Source organism: Blennius ocellaris (assembly GCF_963422515.1).
Source record: "Blennius ocellaris genome assembly, chromosome: 19".
Taxonomy (NCBI): Eukaryota; Metazoa; Chordata; class Actinopteri; order Blenniiformes; family Blenniidae; genus Blennius; species Blennius ocellaris.
This window is the reverse complement of record NC_137668.1, coordinates 13070894-13098043: the sequence shown is the minus strand read 5'-3', so window position 1 is coordinate 13098043 and position 27150 is coordinate 13070894. Positions and strand designations below refer to the sequence as shown.

Here is a 27150-nt window from a genome sequence, read left to right as displayed (position 1 = left end):
ATGCTCAAGAGGCCACATGACAAGTTATTGAGACATTATACATACATTATATAAAATGTATACATAAATGCTTTACTTTGATATGAAATCACTGGAGCATGAACCTTTTACAATTTGCATAAATTCTACCCAAAAGCCAAATGTTCTAAACTTTTCGGGAGTAGTGTATATTACTGGCAAAGCATTACTAACATCAGAATCTTTCCTGAGTGTACAGTAAAATACCTGCACGATGAAGGCTACTAATACCTGGAACTAATACACATCGAGGGGAGAATATTGAAATGGCTCTTATCTTTTCTAAAAATTGTCAACTCCGTCAGGTTTTTTTTGGACATTGCATTAAGTGTACACTTTTGCACAATGCATTTGTGACTCTTGGTGCCCAAAAAAATGTAAAAGATTTGAAGGTATACAAAATACGATATTAAAAAAGTTAGTAAATTGGGCTGTATGTGGCCTCCGGACCAAAACGAGTGTGACGGTCATTATATTATGGATTTTGCCCAGTAATCTTTTGCCTTTTGAGGCAACCAACAAGCACTAAAGTAACATACAATACGTTAAACATTATGGACCAGAAATTATTTAAGACTTTAAAGCTTATGTTCTTGGAACTGATAATTCTGTTTCAATCAGTGTCTATACATTGATGAATTCTTTCTGCACAAAGCTTTACATTTTTTTACAAACATGCCAGAACTTTGAAAAATGGATCTAATGCAGGTGACGACAATGCTGGTGCAGTTGTGATCAAGAGTCTTGTGCTTCGGTGAATGTGTTGTCAAACATTTAGGGAAACATTTCTGTGTCAACACACATTTATTGACAGGCACGACATCATGTGGAAGATTTTATTATTAATCAGCTTCTTGAAAATACATGGATCAGCAGACTGGTGATTAGAAAACAATCCTACAACAACCAATATTTGGTAACTGAAGAGATATGGACAACTTTTATTTTTCCTTTCTTAAAAATGACAACACCCCCTTCGCCATTTCTGATGCTCCAAAGAATATGAATGACAAAAAAAGAGACACATTTGCACTTGTGCAATAGTCAGACATGCACATTCACACAATCACTGTCAGGTCACATACACTGGTAAGTGCGACATTGTTCTGAGCGCGTGTATGAAATAAAGCAGAGCAGAATATGGTTGTGAAATCCCTTTCAGATTCAACACATGTAACATCTAATGGGGCCATGGAGAAAAAAGAGCAAAGCATTTGTTATCACAAGTTCTTTCCACAGTATACAAGGGCAAACACGTGTCTAAAAGTAATTATGAAACAATAAGGATGGACTGAAATAATAACAAAAAAAAAAAACCCTACCACAGGTTATGTGGACTTTATAATGGACTATCCCATGGTACTATCTCCTTCTGCCCCTCTCCAATGTCCTGTTTCTCTACTTGATATAAAAATAAAGCTTCCCCAACTACACACCCCGGACATTCCTGTGTCTATAAAAATCTCCAGGAAAATAGATCGCCTGTTGACACCTTCAGCCAGGAAATCTGCTCTTCCCAAACACCGATTATCCCATAACTTTCCTTCCCTTTACTTTCCCTAAGCCTATTCCGGACCAGACTTGGGCCAAGTCATTAATTGAGGAAAAGTCCACTGTCGTTATAGGATTAACAGTCAAATAAATCAACTGTTGAAGAACAAATAACACGACTGTCTTCAACAATGTTCAGATTGAACGCCACAAATCTCAAAACTTAACAATCTGCTAACTTTGTCTTCAACCGGCACTCCCACGAACACATGGCATAGAAACCGGGGAGTGCAGGCAAAGACATGGGGCAAACACAAACTTTAACTTAAATCTACATAAACAACCAATATCTCATCCTTTTCTGTCAAGTCTTCGTGTACGGTATTGTTTTGGTCCCATCTTCCTGAACATTTTCAGTTTTTCTTGAAAGATACATTTTTCTCAGTAATCTGAATCATTGAATAATCTGGAGAGAAATACATTTACTGGATTTTTCAATGCTTAAATGGATGAAAGACAAGTTGTGTATCAAATTAACATAGACCAGGAACAAAGATGGTGCTGGTGGGTTGACAAAACATATTTTTACTTCATGTCACCCCCCCCCACCCCCCCCCCCCCCCCCCCAGGTTGTATTTACCGAGTAACTCTGTGCTGTAGTTGGAAGGTTTTTTTTTTCCAGGTCTCATTCAGCATTCCGCTGCTGCTTGCATGCTTCTGGGAGACCTTGCTTTGCTTTGCTCCGAAACGCTAAGCTGGTCCGCTGCACTGTCACACGGCCATCATCTTCTCCCATTTCTATCTCTTGCCCCTCTTGTTCCCCGCGGGGGGCTTCTTCAGCTGGAGCAGGGGCACTCCTGTGGCAAAGCCTGCGGGGGCTTGGGCGGACACGCCGAAGGTCAGGCCGGCCGAGGGGTTGAGGCCGGGGTTGCTGAAGTTGAAGCCCGAGCTGCCGCCGCTACCGAAACCTGAAGCGGAAAGACGCAGAACATCAGAAAAAGAAACGGGTTTCCGCGCGAGGGACGGGGTGCTGAGGGAATTCGGTTTTGTTTTTGTTTTTTTTTAGTCCACCTGGTACAAAACCTCAGATGTGGAGAAATCTCAAGAGCAATTGTACCGACAGCACTGACGACTGGCTACCAATCAAAGGCCCTTGGTAATTTAAGATGTGCAAAGTAATCGTGTACTTTACTGGCATGCGTAAGCAATGCTTGCTGTGATGCTGGGAAAAGTAAGTGAATCCATGTTTTTTTTTTTTAGTAAAGTTAGTAGAAAAAAAAACTTCAAGCAAGGACTTCGGGTAGCTTCTGACAACGCCAGAGGTGGACTTCTGGACCTTTCTCCCTGAGAACTGCTTCATCCATATTCTGAGGATGCCTGGTTGTCTTTAGGTCATTCCACAGCATCTCTATTGGCTTCACTCTGCGAGGTGGGATTGCTGGTGAACAGTCGGCCTGCTATCGTCCCGTCGGACGCCCCGGTTAACTCGGAAATTTGCCTTGCGCTCGACGACGGCCCAAGGCAGCGAAGCAATGCCAAACGGATGCTCCCTCCACCACGCCCCACCTCAGGATGATGTTATGTCGCTTTGCGATGTCAGTTCTCTGCCATCCTCGCATTGTGTGTTCATCATCCTCAACCATCTCGCCACGTTTCATTTTCAAGCAGGAGTAGCTAAACCATGTCTGTTATATGATTTGCACACAGCCGTCTCAATCAGAACCAGTGATTTTCTGTTGTTTTTTTGTTTTAAAGTCCTCAAGACGACAGTGCATTTCTTCGGCTTGAGTGATTCTGCACTCACTTCTTAGGAGAACCGCCATTGTTTCACTTTGCCCGACTGTGGAGTTATGGAGAGCTAAAGTTCAGATCTTCTGCAGATGCTGCTTGTGACTACACGGTAAAAACGTTTTATAATTCTGAGTGGCCCCACACTTTACATCTGTCTTGTTTCGAGGTTTACATCTCCTAAGTAATTAGCTTTCTTTGAAAAACTTGACAGCAGTTCACTTACTTTTTCCAACAGCACTGAATACGAAACATTTGAATTACATGTGTGGTTGTGTTGGGTTAAACACTGCGTGAGACGGATATAGGTCTGATCTGAAAGCAGAAAACTATGAAATCTAATTGTTGCATCTATTTTTTTTTTCTAAATGCTGGCATTTTTTTTAGGGGGGAAAACCAGGTTTAGATTGTAGATACAGCATGTATGTACCTGCACTCAGACTGCCTCCTGTGGGCTTACTGGTGGAGGAGAAGGCAAAAGAAGACCCCCCAGTCCCCACCCCACCAAATCCTGGCCCACCACCAAAACCTGTGGGAGAGAGTGACACGGGAGTGAGACTGGGCTAAAACACACACGGCCTGCACCAGGAACGAACACAAGCAGCAGTGCTTCAGGAGGCCCACATTCCGAGGCCAGAGGGGGGAAAAAAAAAACGTGCAAAAAAAACAAACAAAGATAACGCAAAAGCCTGATCGCCACAACGCTTTGCTTCTCACTGGATACTGCTGAACAAAAAGACTTAACACTGCGAAGCAAAGCAAAGGCCAAAGGGGAGGGGGATGGCAGGTTACCAAACACACCCGACTACAAAACGCACCCGCGCATCGTGTGCGTTCAGACCACTTGTCTTCACACCGTCAGGTGGATTTGTCGTTTTGATGTGGATTTGCCGCTTTCGCGCCACGTCAGTGTAACTTTCAGGTGAAATGTTTCGGCCCGAAGTTACCCGGCTTGTCACATGTCACGGTAGATAAAGTGACCCTCGGGAAGGGTCGGCTCAAGTCTTATGTGGTGTGAACGCACTTGACCTCTTGCACATGAAAGAAAGAGTGGAAGGGGAGGGGGAGGGGGGGGGGGGCAAGGCAGCTTAGTTCCAACTGTATCACTCTCCCAGACACAAACACACCATTGACCTTTAACTTTCACACAGGAGTTTAAACCCTCAAACAAAAAGCCTGTTTCACAGGGAAGGACCGGGTAGCATTAAGGAAATGGGGAAACTAAGCAAGGGAAGAGCGATAATTACAAGATATATTCATATTTTTAAAAAAAACAAAAAACGCAGAGGTGATACCTCCGAGGGTGGAAGAGCCCAAGCTACTGCCCACTGCAGAGGCAAAGGGGTTTCCAAACCCTGCCCCCAAGGGTGCCTGGGTCCCTAAGGCACAGAGAGAGCAAATAATTTCTAAATCAAAAAGGGTTACTTGAAAAGATGCCTGCCTAAGAAATGTCAGAACATAATCCCAAGATGGCGACTCTGCTTTTGCTCAGATTATGAAAAACACGAGGACATCAGCTGCTGTTTCTCTCTACAGGCCTTGATCTTCGTCGAATATGTTGAATTGGTGGCAGTTTATAAGCTAAACTTGCATTCTTGTACCCGTCATGTGCACAATTAAGCACTTAAAGAGTGTAGTATTAAAAAGTTTTATACCAGGGGTGTCAAACACATGGCTCGGATAGGGGATTACATTTTATATAGTGTTGAAATGGCAAAGAAAAACTGTATTGTCTCAACTCAGAAGTGAACAGCAGAAGAAGCATTATCATGACAACTAAGACTTCATGCTGCAGCCTGCAAATTATGCCATTACAGACTTGACAGGCTTTGGCCAACAGATGAACCATAAATGTGAACATTTTCAGTGTCTTTCCAACAACAAAATTATACATTTGCCATCATTTATATCTCGGCATGTTGCGGCCCAATAACCGCATTTCCATCGAACCTAAATGAGTTTGCCACCCCTGGCTGACAATCCACAAACTGACGGGTAGAAAAATACTGCTAGTTCTTTCACTCTGAAACTTGTCTCTTTTCCCGTTCTGGTTTTTTTTTTTTTTTTTTGGTGGGGGGGGGATTGAAAGTAATTTAACTTTGAGAATTCCAATCGGTCTGTGTTGTTACAACAACTTCACTTGAAAAGAAACAAGGACAAGCTTTTCTTTGTTTTAAAAACCGATTTATTGTCAATTTAATATGCAATTCCACTTACATAAAAACACAAAAAACAAACGGCTTGGAACAGAATGGGCTGTTAATTGCTAACTGCTACTGCATTCGACAAGTTTCCAAATGTTCTAGATTTGAGAGTGAATGAACTAGCATAGGCCAAAAAAAAAAAAAGCATCACACAATTATTGAATATAGCTTAAAAAGGCACACCATATATATTAGATATATTATATCAACAGGCATTGGATAGATAGGTTTAAACACACTCTGGCACAATTTAAAGCACTCAAGTTAGATAAGAAATGTGAATGGCATTATTGGCTGCCGTTCAGTGTAAACTAGTTAAAATAAAAGACAACTCAGTGATATGGTACAGTTCTCCTGTGGGAGTCGGCTAACAGCCACAGACGTGGCGCAAGGGCGTTCATTTAAAGTCATTTGATTGAAGGGTTGAGATTCATGATTATCAAATACTGATGGTGCCAAAAGACAACTTAGAATAATAATACATCTCCAAAAGCACAAACAAGTCAATCAGGATGTACCGTAAATATATTAAATAGACATTCACATGAGTCTATACCATTCAGGTTTGTAATACCAAGCAGACCAAATATTCAACTCCTGTGCTGAAGCTCAACTTCATAGTTCAAGTGAAGCACCTTAGTTAAACCGGGGAGCTGGCAGTGTTCCTACCATTAAATATTTCTAATTCACTATTAAAACATAAAACTAAAAGAGGTAATCGGGATGGCTCCTGCTGTTGCGTTGAAAAAATAAAATACAGCATTTGCAGACATACTACCTACAGTGACAGTAAAAAGTTTTCCTTCGCAATCCTTCATTCAATCTTTTACCAAGTGTTACTGTACAGCTGTGGAAGACCATGTGGTGTAGTTTGGAATTTGCATCAAAGTGTAGGTTAACGGAGGTCTGGAATGTCCAAAGCAGCAGCTTGACAGTCAAAACTCTCAGCAAGTCGAGGAGTTTAGTCAGCTATATGGGAACCAAGCAAACTGTTCCCATGCGCCATTAAGACAGTTTAAATTAATGCAAAAATTGTTGTAAAGGTTACAAGCAGAAATGTCTACAAAGGAACAAGTGAATAAATACTTTTTCTCCTTGCCTTTTCTTCTAAAATCTAGAAAAAGGAAGAAGTGTGATGAGATATTCTGAATGAATTTATCACACAACATTTTGACTTTTGGGTTGATGAGGAAAAGCTGGGCTGAGGTTTAGTAGCAGCATCAACCCCGGTTCACTTGGCATTACTTCAAACTACATCCTTCTTGTCATTATGTTTCGAAGTGTCAACATGAATGTCTAAATGTCTTATTTCATCATTAAATGGTGAGAAATAAAAGCACCCCCTCAATTAAAGAAAAAAAAGTTAAAATAAAATAAAAGGCGACAGTCAATGCCACCACATTGACTTGTCCACTTCATTTGGCACCATTATGTCTGACTGGTACGAATGGACCAGCATGAGCAGCAGATTAATCATTCTTCTCTTCCAAAGTGATCTACCAAATGTACCGCCACGCGAGAGTAAAAAACTACACAATGGAAATGAGTCTGTTAGCAAAAGTAGATACCCAAGGTAACCATCATCACCTTGAGGGGAAAGAGAGAGAGAGAGAGAAAAAAAAAGAAATGGCAGAATTGACAAGGTGAGAGCAGCTGAAGGTGAAATGATCCAGCCCTGGTGCACTGACGGTAGCCCTTAGGTCAAACAGTTTTCATTAAGTAACAGTGGTATGGCCTCGTTTTAACCAAACCAGCACTAATGTGTTTCTATTGAACGGAAAAAAACAATGTACGCCATTTCAATCAATTACGCAAACAGGCCTTCCGCGTGAAAAGGTCGATTACAGCTCTTTTGCTCTCAAGCCTCGTCACACACACACACACACACACACACACACACACACACACACACACACACACACACACACACACACACACACACACACACACACACACACACACACACACACACACACACACACACACACACACACACACACACACACACACACACACACACACACAGCTTATTTAGGCTGGCGTTAAGTGAAGAGGGATAATTTACAAGGTTACCAGTGTTGCTTCCATTTCGAAACCCAGTAAGGTAATTGAAAAAAAACAAATTAAAAACAATCTCATAGCTCAAGTTTGCAGTTCAGGTAATTAAAGTGTTTGTGTTTTCAATCCTGAGTGTTTTGGCACCTTTCACCTTCATGTAATAGAGGCACAAATCGGAGTCGTATGCAGCCGACACAACCGACCACCTCACTGACTGCTTGATCGGTCATTCATAAGCCAATAGCGTGGTTAGTGTTGAATGTGCTGCGATGCTGACCTCCACCCAATATTCCAACCCGAGTAAAGGCTAAAGCACATTAAAGTAAAACAAACAAACAACTAAATAAATAAGTAGATAAGTGCATCAACTCATCATTAACTTGAGTCTATCGAAGTAGTAAATTAAACACTTGAATATAAAGGTGAATGCAAACTCTGCATGAGCAGGAACAACGTTAGTTTTCAGCATTAAAACAACACACACACTTGAGATTTCTGACCAAACAGGAAATGGAGTGGAAGCTGCGAGAACTTCCAAACTGGGTCTCGGACCAGGGAATTCATTCATTATTTCCTCTCAGCTCGGCGAGAGAGAACAAATTTCTGTGTTCTTGCAGAGTCTGCATGACCCTTAACCTACATTTGGCAACGTAGATAAAAATATCTCTAAATATGATCAGCAATAAATAATAATGCAACCAAGTGTCAGAAATCTGGGGTTAACACAGTTAAGAATCGATCAATCAGAATCAATACCTTAACACAGCTTATTTTGGCAGCCAGCACAGCAAAGCCGAAACACAAACAATTACGTTAAGAATTATCTGATATTTGGCCTTACGAATGAGCAGGCACCAAGGTGGCCTGCACATAACCATACGACTCCATCAAACGTGTGAAGATTTTTTTTCCCCCACCTCCTTCCTGGTACATTAATGGAGAAATGGACTAGTATGGGTTGGCAAATTGGCACATAAGTTTAGTGATCGCTCCTCGATGGCACAGAAAAATATGCCACGCTGAATTAGTGGAACTATCGGTGGGCAGATTCGAATAACAGTCGAAGCACTTCTGATGTCTGTAGTGGAAATGTGTGAGTGAAACCTGACGTTTTAAACCTTTGCCACCTGGTCCAATTGAAATATTGCTTTGAAACTTTTGAATCAAGTATTATCTAACACACATTTATCTCTACAAGAAAAAAAAAAAAAAAAAAAAAAAGACAGCAGAAACATGCCAATATACACAGTAGCTTTAGTTTGTTTGTTGTACGTTGGTGCCCTGATGTGCCAGTAAAGTGGCCTCCAAACCAAAGCCTACAAAAAAGGCTGAAAACTTTAAACACCTCAGAGATGTAGCAACAATTAACACTGGCACTATTTTTTTATCTTAGTCGTAAAGGGTTTGATAGATTTGAATTGAGTGATCACAGATGTAGTTCAAGTTGAAATGAACAAACCTTGTTAACTTTTATTGGAATTAGAAGTATGTGGCATAAAGTTGATTCTTCTTCCATGCCAATCATTAATACTGTGGAAAGTAATGCTCAGTAATACGTCTTCAACCAGAAGAAAAATAAGTTATCAGATAATTTAGTTATTAAATAATGATCACATGTATTCTCTAATCAATGAATATTTTGTTTCTTTTTTTTTTTAAATCACATTGATTATTTCAAGCATGGTTTCTCTCAAATGTTTCATTTTGGGCCAATATGGAGCACTCCAAGAACCCAAACACTATAATCTGAATGCTATATTGAGCAACAGCAATGCTATTTATATTTCATATAAATTCTGCTCTATAAACAGGTTTCAGAGTCATTTGGTTTGTGAGTGCAGCTCCTCTGTCAATGCGACCCGTTGACCGGAGAAGTGATTGCACACACAGGCTCCAGTGTACAAAATGTTTTTACAAATCCACCATATCTGTACTAATCATTCAGAGTATGGTTACTATTTATAATTAAAAAGGACAAAAAAAAAGTCACAGCAATTTTCTCATGATCAGATTTCCACAATATAACAATGCTCAGCAGGCAGGCCCACATTAAGAATAAACCACAATCCTAGATCCTGGTTTTAAGTTCTGGATAGATATTCTTCAATATATAATCTCTGGAGTGGGTCCCATGACTGCTCTTGAATGTTATTAGAGAAGGTCTGAAGAGCGGGAGAGAAATTTAATGGAGCAGTTTGTTGTTATTGGTACAGATTAGATACCAACCCCGACCAGAGTCTGGTGGTCTTTTTGCACTGGAGCCATCTATTAAACTCCCCCACTCTGTTATTATCAGCGAAACGTCTCTAACCCGCCATAGTTAGATGGTCAGGCAGCACAAAAGGTTTACCGTCAAAAGTACGAAACAAATTCCTGTTCTCTTTTTACGAGTACAGTGAGCTTAGCACCAGCTAAGGCTGTTTGTTGCTTATTTTTGATCACCTTCTGGTTAATCAAAGCCACGCTTGCCCTGCCGATTCCCCAATTTGATTTTGTTTCTCCTGAAACAGGGTGAAGGAGGAGAACTTTCTAGAACTTGTAGGCAGTCAGACCTGGAGTTGGCTGCTGTTGCTGGGTCAACGTGGCTGCCATGGCCACAGCTGCAGCGTTGGGCACACTTGAGAATGGGGCGGGCCCGGTTGTGATTCGCGGCGCGCTCTGCCACTTCCTGGTCGACGCACGCTTGGACTCAAAGACGTCCGTAGAGTCTTCCAGAAAGGCTCTGCGGTAGGATAGGTACTGGTGCTTCAAAATCTATTACACAAGATTAAAAAAAAAAAAAAGACGAGGACAAAGTCATAAAAGGTGAGAATAGAATGAGAAAAAGCCTCTTTAATTACTTCAGAAAATCAGTAAACAAAATTTTAAAAAAATCACAACTTTCCACATGTATTTGGAGAAAGAAGTACTGACCTTGACGTTTTCATGGACAGACTGAAGCTGTGCAGCCAGAGCAACAAATGTTTGGTACAACTTCTGCATGGCCAAGGTCAGATCTGGCAACATAAACAATGTCATGAGCTGAGAGCACATTTGACAAATGATAATAAAAAGAGTGAGGAACAACACATTGATCAAAGACAGAAATGCATTTACGTGAATCTAGTTTGTGATCAAGAATGTACCTAAAACACTTTGCCGTCAAGACTTTTTAAACAAAAAAATACAATGTAGTGACCAACGTCGATTTAAGTCAGAAAGTCCGTCTTACCCTGAGGCGTGATGTGGGAGCCACTGCTCTGTGTGGTCAGGTGATTCTCCAACTCTTCTATCTGCTGCCGGTACTGCTGCAGCTGCACCTCAAACTGCTCCACCAGGCTCCGGAAATAACTAAAACACACAGCAAGTCAACTTTATATTTTACCAGCTAAAACCCACCACATTAAGCAAACAAAGGTTGTTCAGTGGGCTATGAAGCGTCTCACAACACGCACAATATACAGCAGGAGTATACTTACTCTGATGGCGCGGTGTTCTCGTGCTGCAGTCCGGGGGGTGTCTTTTGTGTTCGCAGTGCTATGTCAGCATTTTTCAGCTCCTTAAGGAAAAAAAAAAACCCAACAGTCAATTGTCTGAAGACAGATTGTATTACACACTGGAAGGATCTTTTTTTTTTCAGTCAGTTCATGAGATTTATTAAAAGTTAATAATATTGATGATTAAGTTTGTCTCATTTGAATCTCTATTCTAATTCATCTATGATTGTATAACATTGAATTTCAATGCCTCTTTAGAATCACATTTCTGTGGATGACATCTTAAACCAGTAGAGTTGCCACATCTTTCTTGGTTGGATTTAAGGACGACCACTGTAATGCCTCCTCATGATCTTCTGACCATATTATGGATTCATAATAAAGTGCTCCAATGTATATTGGTTTCTACCTGCGCTGTCTCGAGCTTCAGTTTGTCGATGGCCAGAGCTTGGCGCTGAAGCCCGCTGGCGCTGACGGACAGAAGCTGTTTGAGGCTGTTGATGTCTTCTTGTACTTTAGAAATCGCCTTCGACGACATCCGGCTTATATCCTCCTGAACCTGTTTCTGCTCCTTCACAAATTTCCTGCAAAAGGACATTTAAAAAAATTATATATTAGAAGAAGTTTGAAAAGAGGTTTGTTTGTTATCCTGTAAAATAACTTTAGACTTGAGAAGAAACTGACAGATACACATGAACTCGATACTTACTGAAAATTTTCGACATCCTGACAAATAACTGGTGGCAGGTTCTCATCTTTTAAAGCTTTACTGTCCCTGAGAGAGCAAGAGAAACAAGTTGTTTTACAAGTCAGTCAGGATAGTTCTGGGCACATTCAACTGGTTATGGTCAGTAAAGATAAATGATGAAAGGTCATACTGTGCATTGGCTCCAGATGATGCATCACTTTTATTCTCGGAGGATGTGCTAAAGTCGATGCCACCCAAGCCGACACTTGGAGCCGGGGCAGCAGTTGCTGCAGTGGAAGTGGCCAACAGAGAGCCCAACGTTAAGCCAGCCCCTCCTCCAAGAGCCGTCTGACCCAGACCTGCAACACCAAGGAAACAAAGGATATAGCATTGTACCAGACCATCAAAATCGAACCCGTGATAAACGGCACTCAAAATCTGCACAAACTTTTAACATTTTGTGCCTTCTGCTATTAAAACCACTCATGCTTAGACCAGTACAGACCATTCTGGTGTCTCACCTGTGGATAAGGAGCTAGAAAATAGCCCACCGGCCAATGACGGGATGGTTGAGGCTACTGCTGTGGTCGTTGTGCCACCCAGACCGAGGGTGAAGCCCGAGGCAGAAGGCTGCTGTGGAGCCGATGATGCCAGGACAGACCCAAATGTTAGGCCCGCGCCAGGAGGGGCGGCCGAAGATGTTGTGCTGGTGGTGAGGGAGAAGGGTGTTGCTGAGGCCGTGGGCTTGTTGAAGGCCAAACTAAAGCCTGTGGTCGCAGCAGCAGTAGCTGGAGCACCTGTGAGGAGGCAAAAAAAAAAAAAAAGATCAACAGGTTATCATGAGCTAACCAAAATCTTAATTTAAAAAACAAAAACAAAAACCTAAACAAATCAAAACTGAAACACACCTAATGTGAGGCCAGGAGTTGGCACAACAGCACCTGAATCAGAAAAATAAAATCCATTAGTGAATAACAACAGTTTCGATACATATGATTTGGAAATCTAAATTCACCGCTTGCAAAATTTTGTAATTTTTTTTATTTTACTTGAGGCAGGTGTATTGAAAGAGAATCCTCCAGTCGGTTTCTGAGCAAAGAGAGTGGCTCCGAGGCCCAGTGACTGGGTGGTGCTGGTGGTGGCACCGGGAGTCACTGCTGCTGTACCCAGAGCAGTGCCGAAAGAGAAGCCACCAGTACTGGCTGGAGGCGCACTGCGAAGGAAAACAGGCAGCAGTGTCAGGCATATAATTCACTGTTCTTCCAAAGTACTAAACTATAGACAGAGGAGAGACAAGGAACAGTTTCATCCACACTGATTCTTACAGCACTCTGTGATATTCCTCATAAACTGCAAATACAGAAAAACAAATTACCTGTAGAGCATAAACTATCATTTTCTTTGACACTGTGAACAACTCGACTAAAGTTTATTATATTTATTTATTTGTTAAGAAACTGTTAGCCGAATCGGTATTAAACGACATAGCAACATATTCCCCAACGTTTCGGACATTTGATATGCTTTTAGGGTCTGTTCACCCAACCGTCCAGTGTATACATTTATACAAGCTTAAATGTGATAAGTGGGGAAAAACAAACATCCATACTATAATTCCTTTTATTTAAATCATGACAAATTATTTTAAATGCAAATATGAAATCTGTATTTACTAAGAGATACTAGAAGGATGGGACACATTTTCTGCCCTCATTTACTACGTGTTATAATGCACTTGATGGTCAATTTATTTTTATTAATCAAATGTGATGTGAAACATGGAAGTGTGTAAATAACGTTATATATTAGATATTAAAACAAGTAACAAAATACAATGTTTATTCTGCTGGAAGGCAGATTCAATAAAAACAAATGTAGCTTAGAACGTAATACCATGAAACGATCTGTCATTGATTAATGGTCACCTAATTGCAGTGCATAAATAAACAGTACAAAGTCAGGTATCACGTCGAATTTGTGCAGATTTTCAGGTTGTCTGCCAAACTGCAGATTACGTCGAGCTAGGCTAACACGAGCGAAACCGCCAAACTCAAGTCTGTAATTACCTGGTGGCGGCCCCAAACGCAAACCCTCCTCCCGGGTTGGTGGAACCAAGAGTTCCCGATCCGAAGTTAAAGCCAGACATTTCTGGTTTAAGGCACAACCTCGACTAAGTGCACTTCAACCACTCACAAAGACGAGGGCAAGCTAGCATCACTGCTAACACGTCGGCTAACTCAGATGCACGCGGTGTTGTTTTCTGTTAAAACATGTTTGTAACTTGTTCCACTCCTCTCCACATGGATGTAAAACACTCCGCTTGTACGTCGTCGTGTTTTCGCCGCCTCACTTGGTGCTTTTAGATCGTTTTATCTAGATAAAATCTACTGTGTAGTCAAACGCATGCCACTAATTTTCTATTGCCCGCCTGGTACTTCCCGATTACCAGTGCATTATGGGTAAAGCTTAAGAACTACGTTTCCCTTCGTCCCCGCTCGTCCCGTGACGGATCGCGCGTGCGCAAATATGGAATAATTTACGTTTCAGTGTGCCAAAATAAAACATCCCAATTGGGGGCGAATTAATGCATGAATCTGGGGTCATCCCCCGAAAGACTGCAGACGTCTGACTGATGTGACGTCCGGAAAGGTTCACTGACGTCCACTTGTGCGCTTATTCTGAAAATCCTGTCACTCCGCTTGATGACGTATTTCCGCGGCCTTCAAGCGGATGAGGATCTCGAGCGATTGACAATAAAAACAATATATCGGATGCTCCCGGAAAAAGAAAAAAAGTCTTCTCGTTCGGAGCAACATTTGAGTCCAACATATCCTCCATGACACGGCTGACAGCGCGAGGCCTCGCGTGAAGCTTTGCGGTCGCTGACAGTCGTCTGGAGCCGGAGAAATGGAGCATATCCGAACACCGAAGGTAGCTAACATTTCCTGCTAATTGCGACTGGATAGGACTCAGTGAGCGACTCGGCCTTTTTCATTTCCTGGATTTTGTAACCTGGTTCAGATCGTGACATATCAGGATTCAGACTGGATGTACGTGGAGCAGTATCATCTCGCGGCGGCGAGCAGGTGTCGTCAGTGTCATACGTGACGAGCATCAATGAGCTGGTGGACGTTTCCCGGTACAGCTGACAGCAGAGCTTCCCCTGTCTCAACCACACACCCTTTAAATCGATCAGAGTAACATTACACTATTGAATTCAATGTGACACAACTCCAACAGATCAGTGTTACAATAAAACATATTGGCACGTTGATTGACCTGCTCGACAGGCTGATCACTGTGTTACTTGAAGTGTTCGTTTACTTGTAATCTGATCATTCATAGAGGTGGTCTGTTATCCCAAACATCTAATAGTAAATCTGAGGCAAAACCAACAAAACTGATGACTTCAGCAGTAAAGGTGAAGTTCATTCTTAAGGCAGTGGTTACTCATTGCTTGAAATGATGAGTTGCAGGTTTTTGTTTTTTTTTTTGTCTTCATATGTTCACATAGTTTAAATCATGCTGTTAAGGAAATGTGTGTGCAGGGAGATTGTCTTTCTCTGACAGCCAACCTTTGGCCTGGTGTCAGCTACAACGCTTCTTAAAGTGAGAATAAGTTCATGTAAAAGTATTGATGTACCTGCAGTTAATGTGTTCATGCAGGTTCAGAGTGCATGGATTGTTACAGCACTTTGACACTCCACTGAATAGTTACTTTAACTCCACTATGCCGGACTGCAAAGTCAGAGGAATTGTTTACGTTTTGGTCGGCTTTACTTTAACCAGCCAAGCTTACTCCATGTGATCCTCTCCAGCTTGCAAAACATGGGCTAATGAGGCGTAATCTTCTCTCCTGTGTGTATTTGTCACGGTGTGTAAACTAAAAGGCGGGCTTTCTTTCATCATTTTATTGCAAGAACATTTCCAAGGTATTGGTATAACCTTGCATCACAGTCAAGTGTAGACTATACTGTGGGAGTGAATCGAGACGTGATTAGATCTGGTGGGTGTGACTGTGTGCAGATGGGCCGTATTCCAGCTGTTGTAAGTCCTGCTTACTTGTTTGATTAGGAATCAAGGATACGTTTTTATACAACGGTAATAAAAGATGTGTTTTCACTTTGAGGGCGACAGAAATCTTCTAATTTGTCTGATGGGGCTTCAAGCACTTTTCACTTACGCTTTCACCAATTCATTTATTCAGTCTGGCACACATTTGACTTCCTGTATAACCATAGAAGCTAACTTACGGTGGAGCTGTGACCCTCGGGTTGCTAGGAGACGGAGATGGGCTCAGTCATTGCATCATATCTCACAACAACAGGAAAACGGAAACAAAGAAGAGGATGTCTGAGTCAACAAAACGCATGGCCAAAAGGATGAATCATAGACGTGGACAATCCGTGGAGCAGTGGCATGAATCAGTTTTCAAACCAGCAGCCAGCACCATGTTGTTGGAGCAGTAATGAGTAAAGTACTTTTTATTCAAGTGGGTCTCTGGGATGGAAATTGGTGACGCTGTACTGAAGGCAGCGCAGGTTACTAGTAATTTATTCTGATGCATCAGTGTGGGAGAACCAGTCTGCAGTGCCAGCTGCAGTGTTGTGTTGACCTCTGGTGAAGGGAGCAGCCAAAGACAAAGACACTTATTGACTTTTAAAGAAAGCTGAATAAAAAACAAGCTGCATGCATTAATTACTTTTTCCAGGGCAGAACTTTTTTTTTTTTTTGCCTAGTCAGGCCTCGTACTTAATTTAACTACTGGAGTGTCGTTTTTTGTTTTTTTTTCCAATGTGGAAATGTAGGTCTTGAGTAAATATTCTACTTACTGTGTCTAAATTGAGACAGTTTGTGCACTTAAGGAAGAGTCAAATGTTGTTGTTTTTGTCTTTTTGTCTCCAGGTGGTGAGAACCGGTGGAACTAATGTACAGGAAGCTTATTTGTTATATTCATGACATTGTTTTGCAACAGCCAACATTAGTTGTTTTTCCCTCAGCGCACGATAATAAATTGTGACGCCAATTATAATGGATCTGGCAGCGAGTGCGAGCCAGGTGGTCAGGATTAAATGATGCGCCAGCTGAAAGCTTCGCCAAGTGCCGCTTACAGTCATTTTAATTCAGTGTCAAATCTATGAAAAGGATCCCCCCCCCCACCCCAATACATTCTGTCTACCCTCAGCCAAAGGAGCAACCTCCCGTGACCTCCCATGTCTGTTTTTTCTTTTTTTTTGCAGGTGGAGCAGGTGCGGCTACTGGATCGCTTCAGCAACAAATCCACAAATGGCACACTGTACCTCACAGCCACACACCTCATCTTTGTAGAGAGCAGTTCTAACGGCTCGGCCGCCGCCGGACAGGAGATCTGGGTGAGTGACTGCTCGAGGAGGATTGTTGGTGCTGGAAAATGTAGCTGCCTTCACTGAGTCTAACAGACGGCAGCTCTCCACCACAATCATCAGTTATTCCCAGCGGTGGTGCTCAAAAACAATTTTATCCCACTAATTGTTCATGAAAAAAGAAACTTTGATCGTGTCTCACAAAGAAGTCGTGTCTTTTCTCAAGTTCTTTGCTCAAGGATGCAATCACACTCGACACTTCACCGGTGGTGTCCTCCAGTGAGTGTTGGTGCCAAGGTGCTATGTTATACCACAGCTATGCAATATGGAATAGATGTAATATCAGTAGATGATCTCGGACGATGTGGCACTTTACCAAAAGTTATCGATAATAAGATGTAGTTTGAAGTAGACAAATTGACAAGCTAATCGGCTGGTAATGAACTTTTTTAACTCTGCAGTATATTATTTATGGACTCTCTCTCTGGCAGGATTGATGTAGTCTCAGGCTGCCAGTCGCCTCCGGCAAAAGCCTTGCTGCGGCTGCCAAAAACGTCTAAGAATAGCATTTTGTTCAGTGAAACTCCCAAACCCGGGGTGCAGGAACTGACTGACCACGGTTCGACGAATGTTTTGTTACCAAATAAATGCCATGTGTTGCAATCCGGTCGCAGCTGAGCAGGTTTGCATTAGGAGGGAGAAATCATGCAAGCGTGTAATGTGGTAAGAGGAAGTTGGTGGTGCTTCAAAACCTTTGTAAAAGTAGCCACTTGTGCAGTTATCAGGTGTCTTTTTGCATGTAATTAAAGTATATGAGCACTTTGTGCCTTCACCTGAATACAAGAGGGCTGTCCTGTTTTATCACTGGTGGATCACTTCTATTATTTGAACTCACTTCTGTCTCCCGACTTCCATTGCCAGGTTTCACACTCTTTTAAATCAGTTCTGCAGTATGTCGATTGCTACACTGCTGGCGTGTGCATTGTGGAAATATTGGTGTGGTGTAAAATGCCTTGTGCAGCAGAACCTGAACCTGAACCGTGACCCCCCCTCCCCCAATCCCACCGCCACCATCCTTCCTGCCATATGTGCTGAGACAGGAAACCTGCTTTCTTTGTTTTGAGTTTTATCTTCTACAACATGATGTTAAGATTTTTGCTCTTGTCCAATGCAGGAGTTATTTGCAGGCTGCAACGATGGGCTGGTGGTTAACAAGCTTCCTCATACTGAGACTAGTTGTGGTTCCACTCAGAGATTTTTTTTTTGCTGTGACCATTTGCATGTTCTCAACATCTGCACACGGGTTTTCTCTCAACAGCCAGTCAGATCAGAAAGTGTTTGGGTTTCGCTCAACACCCCCAGTGCTCAATGTGTGAATGTGCGTCTTTCTGGTTCCTCTTGCCTTGATGACTGATACCTGTAAATATGGTAATGCTGTGCATTTCAACTGCTCAAGAAAGTAGTCCAGGATTTTAGTCGAAACTTTTTCCTATCCAATGTGGAAGAACACGTCAACACATCTTCTCACTCCATTCATATTTGAGCCACTTTTCTTACTCATTTTACTCACATTGCATTGTTTCTGCAGAGTTTTTTCTCTAAAACATCATTGTTTTTTTTTGTTTTTTACCTAATTTTATCTAATAATCTTTCCCTGCAGATTTTGCATCATCATATAGCTTCTGTGGAAAAGCTCTCTCTGACCACAACCGGCTGTCCTCTGGTCATTCAGTGTCGCAACTTCAGGGTTGTTCATTTCGTGGTGCAGAGGGAAAGAGACTGTCACGACATTTACAGCTCGCTGCTGCGTCTTCTGCGGCCGGGTGAGTTCAGCAGCACGTTCGCCTCAGAGTGTTGAGAGCAATGTATTGTCATGTGACTGTTATTACCATATGTGTTTGCACGGTTCCCTTCATCTCATTTCATCATCTCCTCGCGTATTGGCTCCATGTAGGGTCTGCAAGATTTTTTTTTCCTTCTCTCCACCAAATCAAATTTGCCTGGAGCCGCAAAACATGTTAAACCTTTAAAATGAGGCTGACACGGCTTCTAAAGTTTTATCTACACAGTAGATTTGAAACAGGTTCAAAAACTGTAATATATGTCGCCTTTATGATGATTCACTAACAATTTAAGACCGTAAACATTCAATTTTTAGCTGTTTTAGCAGTTTCAGTGTTATTTTCCAGCATTTTAATAATTTTGACACAACAGAATAGAATAGAAATATGCTATTAATCCCAGAAGGAAATTACTTTATGCATTGCTCCCACACAGAATAATAACTGTTTTAAAATATTAATATGTGCAAGGCTTAACAATGGCTAATATACACACAGAATGAATGAAATCATCAAAGCACAATTTACCAAGAGGAGTTATAGAGTCTTATGTCCACAGGGAGGAAGGACATTTAAGACACGTTGGCAATTTGATCTCCTGTCTTTGCTTTTTTTTTTATTATTATATTTTAAACTCTTTTAGAAATTCTTGTCATTTTAGCATTTTTCCCTATTGTAGTTATTGTCTTTTTTTTTTTTTTTTTTTTTTTTTATAAAGCCAATTCATTATTCATGATCAAACTAATTTTGAAAAGGACTCTGGTGTGTAATAAAATAAAACAAGAAAAAAAAAACATATGTTTCGGTGTAATTTCGTGAAAGCCTTAGGGAGCCACTACCAAAAAGAGTGGCTCTATTTACACATGTGTATCTTCACTCTGTGTTTCTCCATGCAGTTGGCTATGAGGAGCTTTACGCATTCTCCTACAACCCCAAACAAAACGACCAGCAGAGAGAGGAAGGATGGCAGCTCATCGACCTGGGGTCGGAGTTCGAGAGGATGGGAGTCCCGTGTGACCAGTGGCAGCTCACGGATGTCAACAGACATTACAAGGTAGATATTCAAATACAGAGGATGCAGAGCCGGTTTTTTTTTTTTTTTTTTTGGAGGGGGGGGGGGGAATGTCCAAAACCACCCAGGCTGGATCACTTTCATACTTTTACAATAATTTTGATATTTGGATACCTTTGGAAACATGCAAAGTTGTTGGTTTTTCATTATTAATTTTCCATAAATTCCACATGTCAATAAAATTAGTGGTAATTATATTCTTAACAAAGTGTCTGTCATTTCTATGTTTACCCAGCCTTTGTTGTACATATCTACAAACTGCTCAGTGCTATTTACGCATAATATGTAAATAGACTAATTTTATACAGGTTTTGTGTGGACTGTTTTTTGTGTGACGAGTTTAACTGTAATGACAGATGGAGTGGCGGCGGTAAAAGTGGATAAACCTGTTGTATTCCACCGCCATACCGACAATGCTCATATTTGTCCACAAGATGGCGCGTCACCCTAACCTTAGTTAGATGAACCGACAGTATTCTCTCCAGCTCCAACATGACGTCTTAACCCTTTGTGGCAGATGCTGTTAGTGACTTCATCGCTGTACCTGCACAGATTTTTCTGACGACATTTTACTTTTAATTTATATATTTCAACACAAATATCTGTATTTTCTACGCTTCATATTCTCCAAGTTAGCTCCTCAGCGGTTGTAACCTCTACACATGGAGATTGGAAAAGTCTTCATTGCAAAGTGACAAATATCGCAGTTCAAAAAACAAACTCTTACTTTGGTACATTTCAGAACCAGTGCTTCTACTGAAGCAGCAGTAGCATCTCTCCGGCTGCACCCTTTTGAAGGCGTTGGCATATCAAATTATTAGTATTCTTGGACTGTAAACTTGGCTTGTTTTCTTGCTTATCCTGTTGCAACCATCACCAGTCTGGGTGATGCTTAATCAGAGCAACTCAAAAATGTAAAATCCTGTTGGGGAAAAAACAATGTGTTACTGGTCAAAGGGGAAGTGCACATGACTACGAGCAATAATCATTCAGTTCCATTGTTGTGGCTTCAAACCTCAGACGTTGCACTGATACTCCAAAAACCAGAGATATCAGCCTTTGTGTTTTACATAACGTGAGTGAACCTCTATGTAATGTGCTCGTGTATTTCCAGGTGTGTGAAACGTATCCTCGAGACTTGTATGTTCCCATCACTGCCAGTAAGCCTATCATCGTGGGGAGCTCCAAGTTCAGAAGCAAAGGTCGTTTTCCAGTCCTCACATATTTCTACCAAGAGAAGAAGGTACTTTGATAACGACAATCAAGTTGTTTGCTTGGTCTTTGTTTTGGCTTTTTTTTTGCTTGGTCTTTGTTTTGGCTTTTTTTTTTAATTCACTTGCACACAATCTCATGCTTCTCCCAGAGCCGCTCCCTCTCTTCTACCTTCACATAAGCTGCACTAAACCTCACAACCACTAACAACTAACCACTGTCTCAGATTGACTACATTTGATGAAAGCGCAGACACTTATCACTTATATTCTGATCATTAACATAATGCCAGAAATACGTACACTGTCATTAAGTCCTTTAAAATGTGAACTGATATTTTAAGGACTTTGCTGCCTTGCCTTTATCCTTATCTCAGGCAGCCGTGTGTCGATGCAGCCAGCCGCTCTCCGGGTTCAGTGCACGCTGCCTGGAGGACGAGAGCTTGCTGCAGGCCATCAGCAAAGCCAATCACAACAGCCGATTCGTTTATGTCATGGATACGAGGCCAAAGGTGAGCTGAAGGCTTAAAATACTGAATGTTTTACATGTCTTGCGCATGTAAATGGGCTCGTCATGTGGTGAGCAGAGTTTTTATTGTTATTCTGTCACTGACACAAACGCAATGGAGGGAAAACTTGTCAGCAGCGGGCGGCAAGCTCGTAATATTTCATCAGAAATGTTCTCGTTTAGTTTTGTGTCTTAAACGGCAACTGGACCTTTCTAACTTTTTGACGATTCATCAGTTCTGCCACTTAGCTTTGCTGTTTTTCCGCCCGTCAGCTGAACGCACTCGCTAACCGGGCCGCCGGTAAAGGCTACGAGAACGAGGACAACTACTCCAACATCCGCTTCCAGTTTGTTGGCATTGAGAACATCCACGTAATGAGGTCCAGCCTGCAGAAACTGTTAGAAGGTGAAACATGCAAACACACACACACACATACACATATACACACACACGTACACACGTTTTGGTCAATACCCAGAATCGCTTCCTGTCTCTTAGTGGTCGGCACTCGGTCTCTTTCCATGAGTGACTACCTGGTGGGATTAGAGAGCAGCGGCTGGCTGCGGCACATCAAGGCGATCGTAGATGCAGCCATCTTTCTCACCAAGGTACATTTGTCTTCTCCAATCGGATTCTTTTATTTCAAAACGCACGCCCACTCATCCTGCCAGCCCTTTCTATGTTTTTACTGCCTTCCTCCTCTCCTGTTCTCCCGACCTCAGGCTGTGACGGTGGAAGGGGCGAGTGTGTTGGTTCATTGTTCAGACGGATGGGACAGAACGGCCCAAGTGTGCTCCCTGGGGGCGCTGCTAATGGACCCGTATTACCGCACTGTCAAGGGCTTCATGGTACCAGCCACAAACAGAGACCCAAGATTATGCTGATGCTGATGTGAATCTAATCTCCCGCTGTGTTTGTACCTGTTACTTTAAACTTGCTGTCTGCTTACATTTGTCTTGCAGGTACTGATTGAGAAAGACTGGATCTCTTTTGGTCATAAATTTGCAGACAGGTGTGTTTTGCCTGATCACTTTGAGATCAGGTTCGGGCGATCTGATCATTGAGAAGACCACACATAATTCATCCGTACAACCACGAGGCCAAATTGTGGCTGAGCACAGCAACACGAGCTTATATTGCCACAAATTAAACATTAATTGATAAGTGGATGTAAATGTAGATTCTAAAGCTTGGGCAGTGTCAACACACTTTGGAGGAGCTTCATGTTCACCCTTTCACGCACATACTTGCTCACCAATGATGGTGATGCAGCTATACACAGTTCTCACACACTGCTGGGAGCACCTTGGGAGTTCAGTGTCTTGCCCAAGGATGCATGGTCAGAAAGAGATGGGGGGGTGGATTAAAACCCCCCAACCTTTGCCTTTCTTCTCCCTTTACTTGTACAGCCTAGAAATCATCGTCTATTCTCCTTCATGTGGCCACCGTCCTCTCTCGGCCTAGATGTTTACGAGATAAACTAATGATAACTTTCTCTACGTAATAACAGTGATTAGAGATTCAACACGTTATGCTAAACCACCTTTCTAAATGACTGTGCCTCGGTTGCTTATGTCCAGGTGTGACCAGTTAGACGGGGATCCAAAGGAAGTGTCTCCCATCTTCACTCAGTTCTTGGAGAGCGTCTGGCAGCTGACTGAGCAGTTCCCACAGGTGCGTGGATGTCGGCGTGCCTGCGGCTGCTTCTCTCACATGGACCGGTATTGTGTGTTTTACCAGCTGCAGAACGTCTTTTTTATGACCTGCTATTCATCCTCCCCAGGCCTTTGAGTTCAGCGAGTGGTTCCTGCTGCAGATCCACGAACACGTCCACTCCTGTCAGTACGGGAACTTCCTGGGCAACAACCAGAGGCAGAGGGAGGAGTTGCAGTAAGTGGGCACATTCGTGCCGCGGCCTTTGTTTAACATAGTTGTGTCAAATTATTTACTGGGTTTGCGTTTTTGCGACACGAAGAACAACAGTAGTGTGATGCATCTGTTGACTTAAAAAAAAAAAAAGTGTTTCTTTGTGCATTCAAACAGACTGAACTGTACCAAACATCATTATCTATTACCTGCTGCTAAGACAAACAAATACAAAGTAATATACTGGTGTGGCTGCTATATTCACAAGGCATGCTTCAAAACACAATCAGTGAATGAAACTAGCGTGGATGAGACAGATGCTTACATATTTTCCCCCTCAGAATGATTAGCGTGGATGTCCTCAATCACACCCACATATATTCAGATATAATCCTCGCAAAGCAAAACAACAATTTAGCTTATTGTAATTTTTCATTCCCGAAAGAAAACAAAACATTTTTCAGGATATAATTAATCGTTTTACTACAACGCATCATATGAAATATTTAAAGATAACGTTTACATCTGGAGTCTGGAATGTGACTCGAGGTGAAGGTGGAAATTACCACAGCTGCGTTAAAAGAGGCTGAATTTAGTCCAAAACTGAAAAAGTAAAGTGAATCATTTCTTTTTAATGCGCGAATGAGCTTCACAGAATCTCATGACTGAAAATCCATTGTTTATAGAAAGCAGGCTGAATATGATAATACAGAAAAACAAATGAGTTTCTTATTTAATAGGTTGTGGAGTTACTGAGGTGATATGTCGTCGTGTCTTCCAGGCTGAGAGAGCGAACTCACTCCCTGTGGGCTTTTCTGATGAGTGAAAAACAAAACTACTTGAATCCGTTCTACAGCCCGGCGTACTCTGAAGCACATCCTGTGCTGGAGCCCTCCACCCTGCCTTATCACTTCAAGTAAGTACCACCCACCTCTTTGTTAAGTCGACAGCATCTACAAAAGTTGATGCAGATTTTTTTTTTTTAATCTTTCGGTTTTTATTACTGTTTTTCAGTGGATGGCGCTAAACAACCACGAGAGGTTTATTACAAAATGTCCCAATGTCAAACTAATTAGATGTGTCGTCATGAAAATATCTAGTTTTAACTGTGATCTTTACTAATATTATGACCATATTCATAACTTCTCCACTTCATCTTGTTCCTTTTCAAACGAGAAAAACGACGATTTGATATTATTGTATCTTTGTTCATCACTGAGGCTCGCCATCCTTCTGTGGTTCTTCTGGAATTTGTATTAGTAAAACAATTGCATTCTCATTTAGTTTATCACTCTCCTCAGGCCAATACTTAATATTGGGCCACTTTTGTTTTTAGAAAGTAGGACGCAGTCACTCCCAATAGAAATTCACACATAATATTAAATATTATTAAAATCTGTATGAAAGGAATGACTTTAATTAAATTAATTTGATTTAATGACATTCCTGGCTACCAATAAATTCAGTCTGCAGTCCAGACACACCCGTTTTTAGTCTGCTGATCTGTTAGCAAAACATTTAGCTCTTTGGAAATTCTTCTGTTTACTTTTTCTTTTCTTCAAGGTTCTGGAGGAACATGTATCACCAGTTTGATCGGTCCATGCACCCACGTCAGTCAATCCTGAAAACCGTTCTGACTCTGAGGGAGAACAGCCGCAAGGCAGAGAGCACGCTGCAAGCGCTGGAAACTGTGAGCACGGTTATCTTCATATGCAGATTAACTTCATGCACAAAGTTAGTCCAAAATAGTTTAGCGATTTTTCCTCTGACGTAAGGATGTTGATTGCACCAAACAGAAGGTCAGCTGTTCTTGTTACTAATCACCAGATCATGAGTCTTGAATACTTTGAAGAAGAAAGCAGCCATTATCCAAAGATGTGTTCGGTGGAGTTATTTTGTTTGGAGCTGCTTTTTTATTTATTACACATCAGTTTCATTTTCCAAAAGAGGGTTATGTAAACATTTATAGAAAACGTCAAAAAAAAGACACAGATAACCGAGAAATGTTTAGACACTATAAATAAGATAAATGAGTATAATAATCAGGACATTCTGTCTTTTTTCAGGCTATGTGCTTCTTTAACTAGGTCTTAATAGAACATTTTAAAAAACAATCGTCTTGTGATGCTCTCTCTATATTCAGAGGCTTCAGCAGCTGGGCGTGACCCCCGTCACCACCTTGGACCCCCCAGCACCTCCTCCCACCAGAGAGCAGCGCTCCAGCACCCTCCCGCCACGTCCCGACTCCCTCATTCTGGGGGCGCCCGTCAACCGCAAGGAGGCGCAGCGTCACGAGGAGGAGGACGACGAGGGGCAGGAGGAGGTGGGCGAGGAGGCCATGGAGAGCACGGACACGGAGCGGACAGTAGAGGGCAGCAGCGGCACCGACAGCAGGAAGCAGAGCTACGGGGAGCTGGAAGGGACATACAACAACGAGCTGGCCAAAGAGGAGCCAGCTGTTGTCAGCCTGGAGTTCGGAGTGGCTCGCATGACCTGCTGAAAAACCCCGGGAAGGATTGTGGGATGCTGAGGGACGGGAACGACTGAGTCGAGGGGGGTGGGGCCGGGGGCTCACGGGGAAGCTGTTGTTCTTGATGTGATTAATTGTTGATTACATAATGTTGCAGAACGAGTCGACTGGATGAAGTCTGTATAGTCTAAATCTCTTTGAAAAGCCTAACGTGGCGTATACTGCACCTATAGTGAAAAGGCCTCTGTTTTTTTTTTTTTTTAATGAAAGTTGAAAAGCACTATGGAGAATGAGAATAAACTTATCATAATGCGTCCGATGATTTGTTCAGTTATGTGATGTCCTTTTAACATTGCGTTTACAGAAAGAAAGAAAAGCGTTTTTTATTTGTGTGAAGCAAAATCAAACAAGTTTAATTTCGTCAAAGCCAGAATAAAAACTACGTATTCACGAAATATGTTGACAGTGCTCACGCAATGGCTGTATGTCTGAAAGAATCGCACTGACAAAGTGTTTTAAAGCTTATAGCAGGGATCCAGTATTAACCAGATTATACAGTATATAACAACAGTGATGTTAATGAATAAACAAATAGCGTTGAAATACCAATCAACCATATAATTTTTTTTTCTTGAGGGAGATGTGATATTTTTCATTGACAGATTCTCATTCTTAATTGGTGGTTCTCTGGATTGTCAGTTTAGGTTCCCCAAATTCTCCTGTAATGAATGGCGACTCAAAATGTGCTGTACTAAACTAGTTCAGCATGCTGTTAAGCCCTGTGGCCTGGATATTCACAGCACTTATCGAAATCCACAATAAACCACAACTTTTGGCATTGAACACGGTGAATTTCATCCAGAGGCTTGAATCCAACCTAATCTACTGTTGCTGCTGAGCTGATTTTGCTCTCATCTGACAGACTGACGAAATATAACATCGGATTTGACATGTTGAAAGATGGCAGTTGAAAGTCTGGTTTAGGGCACACCTACCAAGACCGGCGACCCGAAGGTCCAAAATATGACAAAAGAAATGTACAAAAATAGAAAAAGAAATGCACTTGTTTTTCCTAATAATGTCCAACACAAACACACACATTTGGACTTGCATCAA

General features: G+C 41.8%; 2 protein-coding genes across 3 annotated transcripts; one reads left to right on the top strand and one right to left on the bottom strand.

The window, feature by feature from the left end:
• Positions 1-2156: 2156 nt before the first annotated feature.
• nup58 (nucleoporin 58) lies at positions 2157-14148 on the bottom strand. 2 transcript variants are annotated; one of them, XM_080514638.1, is made up of 14 exons: positions 13790-14148; positions 12773-12936; positions 12632-12664; positions 12245-12520; positions 11914-12082; positions 11745-11810; positions 11445-11619; positions 11018-11097; positions 10771-10889; positions 10473-10555; positions 10112-10313; positions 4593-4676; positions 3728-3826; positions 2157-2477 (listed from the first exon to the last, which is right to left on the bottom strand). In XM_080514638.1, the coding sequence occupies exons 1-14, from the start codon at positions 13867-13869 to the stop codon at positions 2308-2310; spliced, it is 1800 nt and encodes a 599-aa protein (XP_080370764.1). In that variant the 5' UTR covers positions 13870-14148; the 3' UTR covers positions 2157-2307. The 2 variants fall into 2 exon arrangements, with proteins under 2 accessions (XP_080370764.1, XP_080370763.1); XM_080514637.1 differs by lacking the exons at positions 3728-3826; positions 4593-4676.
• Positions 14149-14470: 322 nt separating this feature from the next.
• mtmr6 (myotubularin related protein 6) lies at positions 14471-26350 on the top strand. Its single transcript, XM_080514712.1, has 15 exons — positions 14471-14654; positions 16964-17095; positions 18726-18888; positions 19803-19960; positions 21093-21221; positions 21567-21701; positions 21971-22103; positions 22197-22306; positions 22421-22546; positions 22661-22710; positions 23279-23372; positions 23482-23588; positions 24346-24480; positions 25128-25254; positions 25708-26350. The coding sequence occupies exons 1-15, from the start codon at positions 14631-14633 to the stop codon at positions 26062-26064; spliced, it is 1980 nt and encodes a 659-aa protein (XP_080370838.1). The 5' UTR covers positions 14471-14630; the 3' UTR covers positions 26065-26350.
• The last annotated feature ends 800 nt before the right edge of the window (positions 26351-27150 follow it).